General features: G+C 43.9%; 1 protein-coding gene across 2 annotated transcripts; it reads left to right on the plus strand.

Annotated features, from left to right (window-relative positions):
* Window positions 1-5,176: 5,176 nt before the first annotated feature.
* On the plus strand, window positions 5,177-16,494 carry C1s (complement C1s). Of its 2 annotated transcripts, none has more exons than XM_046424040.2 (12): window positions 5,177-5,335; window positions 6,181-6,292; window positions 6,535-6,742; window positions 6,936-7,113; window positions 7,986-8,111; window positions 9,100-9,299; window positions 9,659-9,812; window positions 10,326-10,441; window positions 10,847-10,925; window positions 12,026-12,154; window positions 13,430-13,504; window positions 15,338-16,494. In XM_046424040.2, the coding sequence occupies exons 2-12, from the start codon at window positions 6,270-6,272 to the stop codon at window positions 16,135-16,137; spliced, it is 2,088 nt and encodes a 695-aa protein (XP_046279996.1). In that variant the 5' UTR covers window positions 5,177-5,335; window positions 6,181-6,269; the 3' UTR covers window positions 16,138-16,494. The 2 variants fall into 2 exon arrangements, with proteins under 2 accessions (XP_046279996.1, XP_046279997.1); XM_046424041.2 differs by having other exon boundaries at window positions 5,178-5,335; window positions 6,184-6,292.
* The last annotated feature ends 471 nt before the right edge of the window (window positions 16,495-16,965 follow it).

Below are 16,965 nucleotides of genomic sequence, written 5' to 3' on the forward strand. Positions count from 1 at the left end.
GCTGCCTAATCCCTACTGCTGGCGTTTCCAGCTACAGGAGACCTGGGATGGTAAGACCCAGACATTAGGAACTAGTGATTGCCAAAATGCTGGTTGCCAGACAACTGTATCCATTCTACTAACCAGCCTCAGTCTTCCTGGCCAAGCACCCCTCCTCTGCCTCCTCTATGACCAAACCAAGCGGTACTGCAAGTCCCCACCAGATATTTATGGAGGATGCCCTCACACTTCCTGCAATATGCACAAGCTCAGAGAGACCACCCAACCCAATTCCTAGATACCTATTCTGGAGGTCGGACCTATCTGAACATCAGAGATCCCTGGGATAATCGCTGGACAGCAGGAGTAGAGAGAAAGCTGTACGTATGGTCCTGGGACATTTCCCCCTTTGGAACTCTTAAGATTTTCCACACCTACACCCGAGTGCTCCACCAAAAATCCTACAGAAAGAAACTGCACTCATTCACCACTAGGGGCACACGAGGCAGAGAAGGGAGACCATTTTCATTTCTGGCCCTTGTACAATGTCAGAGGTTACAACTAATAAAATACTCTAGTGTCAATAATATTTCTGATTGTTTTCTATGTGCTGCTCTGGATCACCCCCTTTAATGGCAGTCCCTCTGACCTTTCTTCTTAACATCTTCCAAGGGGGTGATGCCTCTCTGCCTCTGATGGGGATCCCCCTCTTTGACAATCCCCTGCAGCAGCAGCAAAATCTTTCCATCTGCTATGCCTCCCAAACTGTCTCCAGATGCAATGTGACTATTATGGTGTCCTCCCAAGTCCCAGCACCCCAGTATTTTTCTTTTGGTATAATGAGACATTGATGAAAGTCATCAACTCCTCTACTGCCACTCCTTTCTGTACCCCTGTCATCCTAGTTCCTCAACTTACATTCTCTGGACAGGCTGAGTTTCTCTCATTGAGCCTGCCTCCACCCACTAGATCTAAACGGGCTGCCTTTCTTCCAGTGATCATAGGCATTCCCCTTGCCTCAACTCTGGCTGCCTCAGGTATTGGGGCTGGGGCATCAGGCAATAGTTTTATCACAACTAAAGAGCTTGAAGAAAAATTACAGCAAGTGGTTGAAGCCTCTGCCAACTTTCTGGCATCTCTCCAAAGACAAATAACATCTCTCCAAAACAGGCAGGCCCTAGACCTACTCACTGATGACAAAGTGGTACCTGTCTGTTCCTCAGGGAAGAATGTTACTATTACATCAATGAGACCAGTCTAGTAGAAGAAAACATCGATGTGCTATGATAGCTGAGTGAAGAACTGAAACGAAGGCAGCAGCAGTCTACCTCACTCCTCCTGGGATAGTGTAACTCAGCCCTCGCTGCTTGGTTGGGTCCGATTGTTGGCCCCATCCTCATGATCTGTGTCTTTCTAATGATTGCTCCTTGTCTTAGATTTATCCGAAACCGCATCAGCAAAGTCTCATGGGTGGCAGTAAATCAGATGCTCCTCCACCCCTACAGCCACCTTCCCAATAAGCCCCCAACTCTTGACCTTCCCTAGACAATGCCCCCCTACCAGCAGGAAGTAGCCAGATTAGAACAGCGCCCTATAACATCAAAGAGGTCGGGATGTCCAGCCAGCAGCTTTCCTTTCTTTTTCCCTTCCCCTTTCCTCTCCCCATCCCATGGTGGCCATAGGCAGGGACTTTTCACCTGGCTGAAGAGACCTGGGCCTTAAGCTTGCCCCTAAACTTAAACTTGGCCAACCCGCTAACAGTAGTAACAATTTAGTTGGTCTAGGCCCTCCTACCTCTAGTGACCTATATAGATACTGTTTTCGCCTCCAGCACATGTGACTTCCCCAGCCCTCACCCTTTCATGGATGGGTGAAACTCGCCCCAGAGCATCCCCCCTTCCCAACAAAACTCCTTTTGATGTCTTATTCTTGTTCCGTGGTTCCTGGCCTCTCCTGTCCTTTTCTGCTTTACTGTTCCTGTCCCCAGGTCATAAACCGACAGTGCTGGGACCTACTGCTATATTCTTTGTGGCCATCAGCCTTCACCCCCATGGGCAAAATGGACTGGAAGGAAGGGCAGAGGCCAGGTTCTCTTTGGCATTTTTTTTTTTAAAGCCCAGGAAGCTCTTCTGGGATTTCCTCCCCCCACCCACCCCCAGTTTAGGGCTAGTGTCCTTGACCACAGTGAGATGATCTGTGGCTGCCTGGGGCCAGGCTGAGAAACAGTGCTAGAGTGCCTGCACTGGTTTAAAGGTTGAAATCTTTTTTAATCTTTTCTTTGGGTGTCCTGCTATATTGCACACCAGAGGTACTTCCTTTTGGCACGTTCAACTTAGTTCCTGACAGTTCAGACCCCTTATCATGCAACTGCATAAATGCCTGTACATACAGAATCTCTTTCATATATACTTTACCCCTGACAGACCAACTTCAACTTCAAAATTGCATAATAATCCCCCCAAAAAACCAATCAAAGGCTATAATATATCACAGTAAACCATTTTTGTCTTAGGCTTCTATCTATTGTGGCCCATTCTGCCAAGGTCTCTCTGCTCAAGAGTCTACTGGCAAGATCAATGTAGCATGGACCCCATGTCTTAAAGGGCCAGTAACAGGGGAAAAAAAAAAAAAAAAAAAAAAAACAGACAAGAGTAGATCACCGAAACCAGGGCTGACAGAGGGAAACCTTTAAAAGAGACAGACCTGCATGTACAAATTTCTTTCACTTACTTTACCTTTGACAGACCAACTATCGGCATCAAATCAATATTGGCATCAGATTTGCCATTTTAGGTCGGGAGCCATTTTATCTACAGGTTCCAAAGTTTTGATTCTGAGGCAAAGCTGCTTAACTTCCTGTAAGAATATGTGCCTGCTATCAACCCCACCCCAGCTTGAACTCCTAAGCAGCTTATGAGATTCCTCTTGTGGGTTATAAAGCCACTCTGTGAGCACAGACAGGCTGCTGCTCTCCTCAGAGGGACAGCCTTGTTGAAATACCTCATGTTACCAACAATAAATCTCTCGTGTGATGTTCTGGTATGTGGCATGGTCCTTGGACTTTGTGTGGACTCTGCGAGTGTCCTTTTACCAACTTCAACTGTAACACTGTATAATAATCCAGAAAGTCATTCAAAAGCCAGATCATTACTATAAAACATTATTTTAGACAGGTTTATACCTGTAGGTGGCCCTTTCTTCAACTTACTTTACCTCTGACAGACCAACTCCAATTGCATGATTATACAAAAAAGAAACAGAGAGACAACCAGAGGAGCCCCAGAACCATGGCTGAAGGACAGGAACCTTTAAATTGACCAGCCAAGATCTTTCCCAAGACACTACCAAGACAGTAACAGATACAAACAGAACAAAAATACAGACAGACAACCAGAGGGAAACAGATGAGAACCTAGAACAGACCAGAAAGGGGTAAATATCCCTAGGTTCTTGAGTCCCGCTTAACCACGACTCCTACACCAGTGGTGCCACAGATGTCCCCACAAAGAGGGACTAGATGTTCCCATAAAGAAAAACCAGAAGTGTTGGAATCAAGAGTCTTGGTGTGCACACTGGGGATTTACCAAATGGCCAAGGTTATTGCGACTTTCCTGAGTTCAGTTTCCTTAAGTGGACCACTATGGAGCAACCTATACTGTTCACGGAGAGGATGTGGGAGTTCCCTAAAGCAAAAGGAGCTTCGGCAGCTGCTGAGATGATCCCTCAGTCCCTCCCTTTCTCACAGGAACAGCTCCTATGGTTCAACCTGAGGCAGACCCATTTGTCTCCTAACCCTCCTGCAGCTGCCTCTTAGCAAGTTGGCCTTACATCCTCAGGATGGCCTTGGAGAGCCAGGCCTGCCCCAGGAAACTGGAATGCGAGTTGTTCTCGGGTTCCTCCTGGGGCACCAAATTTGTTGCCAAAAGCTTGGTCCTTGTCCCTAATGGCAATCCGATAACTAGGACACAGTTTTGAGAAAAAGGAAAGAAGGTTTATTGCTTTGCTAGCAAAGGAGAAACAGGGAACTCCTGTCCCAAAGGCTGTGATTCTGCCCATCAGCAGCAACAAGGCTTTTAAACAGGAATTCAAAGACTACACTCCACGTATTCTCTGTGGGAGTTGTAATTCACTTGTTAATTTTGGAGATAGTCCTCTCTGAGGTCTTCTGGTGCCATCCCCAAAGTCTGGATTACTTCTTCCTCTGGTGGGTGAGTGCTCAAGGACAGGAAGGGGAAGGGAGGTAATCCTGTTTCCCCTGAGATTAAGGAGAGGGAGAGATTTTGGATGAGCAGGGGAAGGAGAAAGAAACATGTCTATTTTAAAAATAAGTTGCAGTGACAGGGCAGTAAGGGTTATATTCAAAGGTCCTCGTTATTGGATTGCATCAGGGCCAAGGACCGTGTTTTTGGTCACACCTGGAGCAAGGCAAAGAAGGAGATGTTACTTAATTTGGGGTCCACATATATCATTGTCTTAGTAAAATCCATCCTGCTTCTCAAAGCACATCTGGCCCCAAGGGTCATGGTTGAGAGTTGGGTTTTGTCTCTCTCTCTCTCTTTATTTTTTAATGTTTTAATTATAGTTGGACACAGTACCTTTATTTTATTTATTTATTTTTAATGTGGTGCTGAGGAGCGAACCCAGTGCCTCAAATGTGCCAGGCAAGCACTCTAACACTGAGCCACAACCCCAACCCTGGGATTTATCTTGATTGGTGGCTAGCATTGAGATGTTTGGGAAGAGGTTTTAGGAAGAGGAAAATACTTCAGTCCACATCATCTGGGGCCTAGGTATAAATCATTATCCAACCATTAAATTTGCCTTGAAGGCTGGGATGAACTGCACTTGGGACAACTCCTCTTCCTTAATCCATGATTCACAGGGAGAGGGTTGAACTTTATGGTTTTGGTTTTTTTTCTTCTAATATCAATTCCCTCCTTTTCCCATAAGTCACCTGATTTCCCTGAAAACTCTGAAACACACCCTTTGGCTGGGAAAGAGCATTAGGCAATCTGCGAAATTCCCCCATTCCTCCTTTCTCCCCTGGAACTTGAGCCTGGGAGGAAGATGCAGTTCTTGTTTCAAAAGCAGAGGGAGCTCCAGGATCAAGGCTGAATAACCCTTCCTCTGTGTCATGGTCTCCCAGCCCCCTCTTTGTTTAGATCAGGGAATTTTGGACATGCACACTTGGATAGAGAATCTTATGTACAGAACCAGGCCAGGGAGGTCTGCCGGAAGTTCCTGCAGAGGGAGCATCGAGGCCAAGCCGTTGCTCCTGGGAGCCAGCAGGGTCGCCCAGAATGACCACTGGCAGGAGCGAGAGGGCTGACCCACTTGCTCCCATCAGTTTCTGAAGGTAAAAACTTTAAAAATGAAGAGCAGAGCTTTGAGGGAGGGGAAAAGAAAGGAAGAGAACCACACAGATAAAGGTTTGGGGCAAAGATGGTGGGCTGGAAAGAGTAGAATAAAAAAGGACAGAATTAGAGACAACCCATTTCTCCTAGGCTGATCCCATCCACCCCGATTTACCCCATCACAGTACCATTGTTTTTAGGGTTAAAAGCTATTTTGGCAGGACTTTTCTAGGAAGATATTCTCTCTTAGTAAAGGAAAAAACGAACTAACTCTGGAAGATTTTGTGTCTTGTCATTAGCTGCCCCTTCTCTCCTTCCTTTTGCAATCCTGTCTCAGTGGGGGCAGCACTTCCCCTCTCAGACCATTTCTCCCAAGGACCCTGTCCTCCCTTATTGAAAGAATCTCATTCCTCCATCAGTGGTCGTTGGGGACATCAACAGAAACCCATGTTATACTAACCATAGTAAAGAGGGCTGACTTGAAGTGATAAAAGGTTTGTGGTGGAAAAGGAGGGGAACTATCTTAGCCAGATGGTCAGGTGGGCAGACTCCCAAAAACCTGGGTGGAAATGGGGCTATTGTTCTGTGAGGCCAGGAGAGAGATTGATTGAGGGGGCCTAGAGGTGAGAAAACAGAAAAGAAGAAAACTGGGAGAAACTACTTGCTCTGGAGAAAAGTTGGGAGGAAGTCGGAGCAGCAATGGGAGAAAGATAGGATTTAGTTCCAGTGTAGAAAATTAGTGAAGTCTGAGCAAGGAGGGTGTGAGAGGCCAGGTGTCATATGTGAAGACTGATGGTATGGCTCTATTAAACTTATGTTATTCTTATGGTGCTTCTCACCACCAAAGCAGGGTGACTGTGTTTGACAGACGGATAGCCAGGCTGGCCACCACTTTAGCTCCAAAGTCCAGAGGAACAGAGAGTTAGGTCCAGAGACATGGACACATCGCCAGAGACGTGGTAAGTGATTGGGGGTCTACAGAAATGTTCATGGACTCCAGTCCCTTCATCTTCTCAAGAAAAGGATTTTGATTTGACCTAGGCCTTTTCTTTATTCCAAGCTAAGGTTTTCTTCCATGGCCTGCTAGGTGTCCTTTTCTCTTTTCCTTCCTTCCCTTTGGGATAAATGCTCGAATTCTACAAGAGGCTGTTGGTACCTGGGTTACCCACATTACTGTGCCCCTCCCCCTTTTAAATTTCAGGTGCATTGTCTTGTTTTCTCTTTTGGCACGGGTTTATGCTGAGCCGACCATGTATGGGGAGATCCTGTCCCCTAACTATCCTCAGGCATACCCCAATGAGATAGAGAAATCTTGGGATATAGAAGTTCCTGAAGGGTATGGAATTCACCTCTACTTCACTCATCTGGACATAGAACTGTCAGAGGACTGCGCATATGACTCAGTGCAGGTATATCACAAACCATGCAGAATGGTGGTGGAAGACCATGGCTGGGGTGGAGGAATGAGAAGGATGATTGGGGGAGAGCCACAGACATTCAGGGAACTGGAGTCAGGTAGTTCTATGGGGGTCAAGGTTCTACTTTATCACCTCCATGCCAAAATATTCCCCTTTAATAACATCATTTTTACTCTTCTCTTAGATAATGTCAGGGGGCACTGAAGAAGGGAAACTCTGTGGAAAGAGGACCAGCAAGAATCCCAACTCCCCAATTGTGGAAGAGTTCCAAATCCCATACAATAAACTCCAGGTGATCTTTAAGTCAGACTTCTCCAACGAGGAACGATTTACTGGGTTTGCTGCATATTATGTTGCCATAGGTAAGACTCACCCTTATGTGTATGATTTACTGATCCAGCGACAAGATTAGAAAAAGTAAAAACACTGTACTGTGTATTAAATGAGGATTCTATTTATAACTTTTACAAAGTATTGACTTGGCCTGGCTCCTTCCATCAATTCATCAATTACCTTTGTGAATTTCAAACACATGATCATATTTTATTGGTGATTGATGATGTTAATGTTGATAGTAGATAATAAATCTTAATTTATTGAGAACCACTATGAATTGAATACTATATTAGAAAATTTCCTATATTCATATGGTCTCAACACTTCAAGGTAGGTATTATTATCTCCATAAAAAGATAAAGAAAATGAAAACTATAAAGTTAATCACTTGCCAAAAATTACATAAGGAATGTAGGATACTCAAACCAATTCAAAATGTGGCATTCAAGCTTTCAAATTCTGGGCACTTCTATATCTGTCTCCAGGTTAGAATGAAGTTAGAACTTGTCACAAAGTCAAAGTATTGCTTAGATCTGCTAGAAGGACCAATGTGGTGTAAAGAGATAGATGAACCAATGATTCCTCCCTGCAGAAAACAGCACATGTTTGGCCTGCAGAGTGTTGTGTCTGGCACTGAAACACTCTGTATGCAAGAAAAATCAGGGATCTCTGGCATTGAGAGCTCCGTTATAGCAGTACAATGGCAGGGCACAACTTTGGAATCATAGTTCAGGAAAGTAATGTAGAATAATAGCACTCTGAAATGTGGTTCTTTGACAATCTTTAACAGTTAGTGTCTCTCTTTTTTTTTTTTTTTTTTAACCTTTATAGTTTTGGGTTTAACTCCATTCCTCCTTCTAGACTTTTGTGCTTGACCTCAATCTTTTTCTCCTTACAGATGTAAATGAGTGCACAGATTTTGCAGATGTCCCTTGTAGCCACTTCTGCAACAACTTCATTGGTGGTTACTTCTGTTCCTGTCCTCCAGAATACTTTCTCCATGATGATATGAGGAATTGTGGAGGTGAGCTTGGCATTAAGAGAGATTCATGTTCTAGGGGATTTGGAATGTATTGAGGCCTCAGAAAGGGCTTTGTCCATCTTCCAATTTTGATTAGGCTCTTCTTTCAGGCATCTATTCTTAGTTACCCATAACTGAGTGGGGAACCATAGGAGGGGAACAAGATAAGGTGTGTTAGTCAGCTTTTCATTGCTGTGACAAAATGCTTGAGATAATCAATTTAAAAGGAGGAAATGTGGACTGGGGTTGTGGCTCAGTGGTAGAGGGCTTGCCTAGCATGTGTGATGCACTGGGTTTGATCCTCAGCACCACATAAAATAAATGAATGAAGGTATTGTGTCCATCTACAACTGAAAATATTTTTTTTAAAAAAAGGAGAAAATGTTTGTTATGGTTCATGCTTTCAGTCCATGGTTGGATGGCTCCATTGTTTGGGTGTGTGGTGAGGGCAGAACATCATGGCAGGAAGCATGTAGTAGAGCAAAATTGCTCACATTATGACGGTCAGGAAGTGAAAGACAGAAAGAGGTTAGAGTCCCAGTAGTCCCTTCAAGGGCGCACCTCCAATAATCTATTTTCTTCCACTAGACTCTACCTTCTAAGGTTCCACCAACTCCTGGTAGTGCCACAGGCTGGTGACCAAGCCGTTAGCATATGGGACTTTGGGAAACATTTAAAATCCAAACAGTTACATAAGAGCCACAGTCTAAAGTTAGTTAATTGGAGAAGCAAGATAGATGCCTGTGAAGAGTCTGTCTAAAGTTGTTCATATCCCTATCATAAGAGTGATAGAAATCTCATAGCCATTGGATAGCCCTATTAATAAGCACTGGGTGTATAATTGCTCCTGGTGGGCTCCAGTCAGGGAATGGATCCTAGATTAGTCTGAATGGAGGACTCTCAGTTTATGACAGAAGGAATCATAGTTTGGTGCAGGAACTTCTTTGCTTGACCCCATATTTGATTTCTCCTTTCTTTTTTTATCTCTTAGTCAACTGCAGTGGGGATGTGTTTACTACATTGACTGGGGAGATTGCAAGTCCCAATTATCCCAATCCATATCCAGAGAACTCAAGGTGTGAATATCAGATCCAGTTGGAAGAAGGGTTCCAAGTGGTGGTCACTATGCGGAGAGAAGATTTTGATGTGGAACCAGCTGACTCAAAGGGGAACTGCCATGACAGTTTAGTTGTGCGTGGTGATGATTAATTGTTGCTCTGCCCCCAATTTACTTCTCCTTGAAGATAAAACTATCTTTCTTCCTGCCCCTTATTATCTCCTTTAACTTTTTTTTTTTTTTGCAGTAATGTATATCTAGGCACACTATCACTGAGCTATGCCCCAAGCCCTTTTTATTTTTCTTTTGAAACAGGGCCTTGCTAAGTTGCTGAAGCTGGCTTAGAATTTGCAGTCCTCCTGCCTCAGCCTCCAGAATAGCTGGGATTATAAGCATGTTCCACTGTGCCTGACTGTCCCTTTTATACCTTCCATTTAAACTTCTTCCCTTTAAATTCTTTCTCTTCTGATTTAATCATTTTGTTTTCTTTCAGTTTGTTGCAAGAAACCAACATTTTGGTCCTTACTGTGGTAATGGATTCCCTGGGCCCCTGACTATTGAAACCAAGAGTAACACTCTTGATATTATCTTTCAAACTGATCTAACAGGGCAAAAAAAAGGCTGGAAATTTCGTTACCATGGAGATCGTGAGTAACCTAAAAGTGTTTTTTTAGCTGGTGACATTAAGGTCCTTGAACAATGTAGAATCAAAACAGGTAGACTGTTGTTTGGATAGAATTCTGGGATACATCAATTTCTCCAGAAGATCTAAATCTGTCAGTTATTGATGGAAATGCCTCAACATAGTAATCCTTCAACTAGACCTGAGAATGTGGATAACCTAGGGATGGTTAGTTAGTAACACCATATTATTTTAGTTATCTGCCCTATTAGAATGTTAGGCATTGGAATTGAGAACAATTAAATGATTTTAGAAAGTGAGAATGAGGACTGGGGCTGTGGCTCAGGGGTAGCGCACTTGCCTAGCAGGTGTGAGGCACTGGGTTCAAGTCTCAACACCACATATAAATAAATAAAATAAAGGTTTATCAGCAACTAAAAAAATATTAAAAAAAAGAAAGTGAGAATGATGTAAATAGAACAGTCTCCAACTATTTAGTAAAAATATTTTTTTTTGTCCCAACTTTGTCCTTTCTAAGCAAACCCCTGTCCGAAAGAAGTCTCTGCCAATTCTTTTTGGGAGCCTGAAAAGGCAAAATATGTGTTTAAAGATATGGTGAAGATAACCTGTAAAGAAGGGTTCGAAGTTGTAGAGGTAAAGTACCATTTGGGCTTCTCCCTAATCTCTGACCAGATCAGGATGAGCATACTGAAATTGTCCAGTCGTTGCCTAAACATCCCTGTTTGATTAAGGTATTAACACCTGTTCCATAGAACAGCTCAAGATCTTCAGTCCTAGGTGAGCCATGGGGCTCCTTGGCCAGTTGGGCATTCTCTCTGCCTTCAGCCTTCCTGGGGAAGAGGAGAGGATATGCTGGGACACAGTTGTCTCTTTCAGCCCCAACTCCTGGGTGTTTTGGGTCATTTGCTAAACTGTTCCCAAGCCTTTTTTGGTGAGGAATCCTTGTTAATCCAAGTCCAGAGATCAATTTCATTTTCGGTTTTGATTTCCCATTTCTCTCTGTATAAATTAATGCTGATATCTATAATTGTTCTCTAGGGAAGTGTTGGCGCAACATCTTTCTATTCGACTTGTCAAAGCAATGGAAAGTGGAGTAATTCCAAATTGAAATGTCAACGTAAGTGTCTCTTCAATGTGGAACTTTTTTTTTTTCTCCCCAAGGGAACTGAAAAATCAGCACATAAAAATCAAGCGTATGAGGCTGGGGTTGTGGCTCGGTGGTAGAACACTTGCCTAGAATGTGCAATATAAAAATAAATAAAATAAAGGCATCGTGTTCATCTACAAATGAAAAAAAAAACAATCAACAACAACAAAAAAACAAATAACTCTTAGGGTTAGGAGAGAGTGGGTTGGGTTTTTAAGGAAAGTCAGTCATGGAAGAATTTCTAGACCCAGACCATGCATGATCCCAGGCCAGCTAGACTAGCAGATTTCTTCTAAAGAAAGGAACTTTGAAGCTGGGTGTGGTGCCGCATGCCTGTAATCCTAGTGGCTCAAGAGGCTGAGTCAGGAGGATCGCAAATTCAAAGCCAGCCTCAGCAATTTAGTGAGGTGCTAAGCAACTCAGTGAGAGCTTATTTTTAATAAAATACAAAATAGGGCTAGGGATGTGGCTCAGTGGTTAAGGACCCCTAAGTTCAATCCCAGGTATCCCCCCCATCACCCCGCAGAAAAAGAAACTTTGCCTACCCTCCCTCTTTTTCTCCCTCCCTTCCTCCTTCCTAGTACTGGGGCTTGAATCCAGGGCTGCTCTATCACTGAGTTATACTCCTAGTCCATTTTATTCTTTATTTTGAGACAGAGTCTCACTAAGTTGCCCAGACTGGCCTCAAACTTGGGATCCTTGAGCCTCAACCTCTGAGTTGCTGGGAGCACATGCTACCATGCCTGGCTAAGAAAGGGGCTTTGGGATTGATAGTTAATAGCTCCAAATAGGTGCCTTCCTGGCTTCTCCAGGACCTCTGCCAACCTCTAAGAACCAGGCTCTTCATTTTAGCTTTCAGTGGGCAATCTGGATTGGCATATGCTGATGGGCTAGAGAGTGGGGTGATGCCCATTGAAGAGGATGGTCATGGAGAGTGGTGTGGGGAGATTCATTTGGGGTTGTGCTTATGGATATGGGGTGGGGAAGAAGTAAGAATGGAACTGATCCCATAATTCTTCCTGGGAAGGGGTGACTGTCCTGACCATCAGTCTCCTCCCTTCCTCTTATAGCTGTGGACTGTGGCATTCCTGAACCCATTCAGAATGGTAAATTTGAAGTTCCAGAAAATACTTTATATGGTTCTGTCATTCGCTACACTTGTGAGGAGCCATATTACTACATGGAACATGAAGAAGGAGGTAGGTTTCTTCTACTAGAGAAAGAGAGAGAAAGGGAATGTGAACACTTAGAGGGCAAACAGTAAATCTTTCTGGGTTGGGGAGGGTTTGTAGAGAAATGGGGGAGACAACACACACTGTCATCCTCTTGGCTTCCAGTAAGGATACAGTTTTCACATGGGGCAGGGTATGTTCTCAAGAAAATCCTAAAGGTCACCAACTCAGCTTTGCAGCTACGGCAGGAATTCCCCTACAACATTCCTTTCATATGGTTATCCCCCTGGACCAGTTGTTTCATGTAAAACTCACAGGAGAACTTCCAGCTGTATGGCCCACACAGGCGAAGGAGTCAGGGTCACCCCTCCTGAATTTGGCTGGCAACGAAAAGACCACACAAACACAGAAAAACCCTTTTTGGGGTTCAAGGATGACTCTGAGGCCTCAGCTCCCATGCTGGAGGGCAAAGGGAACAAGGGAGGCATGAGGCAAGAGGCCAGAGAGAGAGCACATCCTGAACCCCTGTTTTATTTAGGGGGGAGACATTCGATAGAAGATTCCACCCAAATAAAGCAAAGAGATTGTGTTACAGCAAATATGGAGGTGTAGCCCAGTCCCATTGGGTGATGCACACTCCCTTGTGGAGTGAAGGTGAGGCCCACCTGCCTCACACACAGGATGATGCCAGTTCCACACCCCCTGTTACTCAAGGCTAAGGGGGTGCTCAACTCCTGTTCAAGGCCGCCCCAACACAGCTGCAAGTCGTCATATGGTGGTGACTTTTTTTTTTTGGTACTGGAGATTGAATCCAGGGGCACTTTACTATTGAGTTGCATCCTCAACCCTTTTTATTTTTAATTTGCTAAGGCTGGCCTCAAGTTTGCCATCCTCCTGCCTTCACCTTCTGAGTCTCTGGGGTTACAGGCATGTGCAACTGTACCCCGCTGATGACTGGTTTTCTTGCAGTAAAGGCCCTGGCAGTGCTAGATGAAACAAAGTAGACCCTTCTACATTGATTTTCATTATATTATTAACATTTAAAAAATTATTTTCCCACATGAAGCACTTTCTCAGTCTCTATCATAACCCTTCTTCCTTCTGCTTTGAAGACTATTCTTTCTTTTTCTTTAGCAAGATAGAGGCCTGAGGGATTATTTGGGGGATGCTCAAGATTATCTTCTAGTTGATTTGTTCTGACCCCCTTCTCAAATCTCAGAGGAGCCGAGGCTCTGCCTGAAAGGAAAAAGTGGAAGAGGGAAGATGTGGTGGTGTTGACATGTATCCCTTGTGTGATTCCAGGGGAGTATCGCTGTGCTGTTAACGGGAGCTGGGTGAATGAAGTGCTGGGCACTGAGTTGCCCAAATGTATTCCAGGTAATCAGGGTTTTTGGTGTGGGCAGAGACTGGAGCCATAGGTGCAGTGGAGTGGGGAGTCACCTTCTGAAAGCAGCTGCAATCCTCTTGGGAAAGGACTTAGTCCAGGTCTTCTAGAGTCCAGCACAGTGAAAGGTTGTAACACTGGGCTGAAGGAATTCCCTCAACCACACTGAGTCAGGCCTACTCGAAGCAAAATAGGCAAGTCAGCCAGCAACAGTGAGTGTCAGAGTCAAGACCAGTTGAGTCTGGTGATGAAGATGAGGTAAGCAGATACAGAATTGCTAAAAGCAGGACCTGAAAGTTGAGAGTGAGGAATCCATACTCAGAAAGAAGTGTGGGTATATAGCCTTGTTATTATTTAAAAAAAATTATTTTAGTTATAGATGGATACATTACCTTTATTTTATTTATTTATTTTTATGTGGATTGAACCCAGTGCTTCACACATGCTAGGTGAGCGCTTTACCACTGAGCCACAACCCCAGCCCCATATAGCCTAGTTATTATACTAAAAGTCTATGTGGCAGGCAGGTGTGGTGATGTATACCTATAATCCCAGCAGCTAGGGAGGCTGAGGCAGGAGGATAGTAAGTTCAAAGTCAGCCCCAGCAACTTGGTGAAGCCCTAAGCAACTTAGCAAGACCCTGTCTCAATAAAAAAATCAAAAGGGCTGGGTATATGGCTCAGTGGTTTAGAGCCCCTGGGTTCAATCCCTGGTACAAAAAAAAAAAAAAAAGAAAGAAAGAAAGAAAGAAAGAAATTTATGTGGAAAGAAGATATTGAGGAATAAAGTAAATGGGGGTTACAGGAAGATCAGAAATCAAGAGTTGAGTAGAAGACAACAGGGCAAAACAAGAATAATAATAATGATCCTAGTAATAATAATAATGCTATTGAAAACTAAAGACCAAGCCAATTTGTTGCATTTATTATCTCTTCCACATCCTTGTAGCAATCCTATGAGGTCCCATTTATGGATGAGTGAATTCAGTAAGAGTCAGGGGCAGGCTTTGAACCCAGCTCTGTCTGGGTACAAAGTTCATTATGCTCAATTCAAAGTCTATTCAGACTGTCTAACAAGGGACTGATATAATCCAGCTTCATCTGAAACTCAGTACTAGGGAATGCAAAGCAGTCTTACCTAGAACCAGCCCATGGAGAGCAAGAGGTTAAGATCAAAGAAGAGAACCCTCTTTTTTTCCATCATAGGTTGACCTTTGGGTTGCTAGGAGGGAGTCAGGTGCAACCAGGACTTCAGTAAAGAAGGTGTTAAATAGAGGTTTCATCTGGGCATCAGTAGAAGGTATAAAGCTTGCCTCCTCTGCAGTCTGTGTGAGGAAGGAGTTTTCCAGCACTGGTTCCCAGTTGGGTGCCTGGCCTCATGTGCTGAACCGCACCCCCTCTTTGAGAGGGGGTACCGGGGATTGAACTTAAGGGCAATTGACCACTGAGCCACATCCTCAGCCCTATTTGGTATTTTATTTAGAGACAGAGTGTCACTGAGTTGCTTAGCACCTCACCTTTGCTGAGGCTGTTTTTGAACTGGTGATCATCCTGCTTCAGCGTCCTGAGCTGCTGGGATTACAGGTGTGCATCACCATGCCCGGCTGTGCTGAACTACTCTCCTAGAGCCTGCTTATGACATTGGCAAAGGGGGATATTTAAGGAAGGCTAGGATAAGTCAGATATGGAGATGGTTGACCAAATAGGTTGACTATCTCATACTGGAGAACTCTGCAGCCAGAGGCAAAGGTATTTCAGTGGTGGGAGGATTTGCAGGAGGCCATCATCATTTCCTGTCCCTTCCATCTTGTTCTTATTCTTTCCTAGTTTGTGGAGTCCCCAGTGAGCCCTTTACAATGCAACAGAGGATATTTGGAGGATCCCGTGCAGATATCAAAAATTTCCCCTGGCAAGTCTTCTTTAAGCACCCGTGGGCTGGTGGGGCTCTCATTGATGAGTACTGGGTACTGACGGCTGCCCACGTTGTGGAGGAAAATCCAGACCCAGCTATGTATGTCGGATCCACAACTGTGAGAACCTCAGGTTTGGATAGCACCCAGATGCTTACCGCTGAACGTGTGATTATTCATCCGCGTTGGCAATCAGTGGATGACTCCAGTTCACGAACGAATTTTGACAATGACATCGCGCTGGTGCAGCTGAGGGACCCTGTGAAAATGGGACCAAATGTCTCCCCCATCTGCCTGCCAGGCACCTCCTCAGAATACAACCTCTTGCCAGGAAACCTGGGAATGATCTCAGGCTGGGGTCGAACTGAGAAAAGAGATCATGTTCTCTATCTCAGAGGGGCAAAGTTACCTGTAGCTCCCTTAGAAAAGTGCCGAGAAGTGAAAGGGGGAAATTCCAAAATGAATGCAGCTGCGTATGTTTTCACTAACAACATGATCTGTGCTGGAGGAGAGAAGGGTGTTGACAGCTGTCAAGGGGACAGTGGTGGGGCTTTTGCTGTACAGGACCCCAATGAAGATACCCCCAAATTCTATGTAGCTGGCCTGGTGTCCTGGGGACCCAAGTGTGGGACCTATGGAATCTACACAAAGGTTAAGAACTATCTTGACTGGATAAAGAAAATCATGCAGGAAAATAAGCCCATTTCTAAGGACTAATCCATTCATATACTACTAGCTTCTCCAATAGGTATGATCAACCCATTGCTTTCAGTTCATCACAATATTATCATTATTTTACCATGACTGAGAGAAGACAAGGTAGTATCATTGAGCTAGAACTTGATTGTCAAGGTACCTGGCTGGATGTAGAATTTGATCATAGAACTGTGTTGGTTATCCCCTTGTGGTCTGAATACCTGTTATAGATCAAATATGAAGGAGTACACCTGTCTTGCACTCTTCAGCAGGAATCTCTTAATTTTTTTGGTTCTTCTTTACCAGTTTGAATTTGCATTTGCTTTATCATTCTCAGTACCCATTATCTACTTACAATAAAGCATGTTTATAATCCAATTCTGGTTGACTTTCTTTATTCTATATCAGTAGTCCAGAACCATAGGAGGGGAATGGAATAAGAGTACTGCTGAATCATGGGATTCAAGCATGTAGTAACTCATATTTAATTGTCATGAAAATAGGGAATTCAGCTTTTCTTCCCTCTTCCCTTTTCTCCTGAGATTTACTGAATATTGTGAACAGTTAGAATTAGCTGTTTAATATATTCTTTAAGTATGAATTCTTTCAATGTCACCTGAAAATTAATTTTAATATTTATTTGCATAATAAAATATTATGACTTAAAAAAGAAAAACCAAAGAAATTCAGAGATCTGGGAGTGGTGGGCACACCTGTAATCCCAGCAATCCCAACAATTCAAGAAGCTGAAGCAGGAAGATTGCAAATAGGAAGCCAGTCTCAACAATTTTTTTTTTTTTTTTGGTACTAGGAATTAAATCCAGGGATGCTTACCACTGATCTACATCC

This window comes from Marmota monax, unplaced genomic scaffold (assembly GCF_021218885.2).
Source record: "Marmota monax isolate L192 unplaced genomic scaffold, Marmota_monax_Labrador192_F-V1.1 WCK01_AAM20220418_F8-fsc00186, whole genome shotgun sequence".
NCBI classification, from domain to species: domain Eukaryota; kingdom Metazoa; phylum Chordata; class Mammalia; order Rodentia; family Sciuridae; genus Marmota; species Marmota monax.

Excerpts from the sequence above, each read along its gene's own strand:
- C1s (XM_046424040.2), top strand. The coding sequence starts at position 6,270 with ATGGACACATCGCCAGAGACGTG. Across the intron at positions 9,300-9,658 it reads ACTGCCATGACAGTTTAGTT|TTTGTTGCAAGAAACCAACA; the intron begins GTGCGTGGTGAT and ends GTTTTCTTTCAG. Across the intron at positions 9,813-10,325 it reads ATTTCGTTACCATGGAGATC|CAAACCCCTGTCCGAAAGAA; the intron begins GTGAGTAACCTA and ends GTCCTTTCTAAG.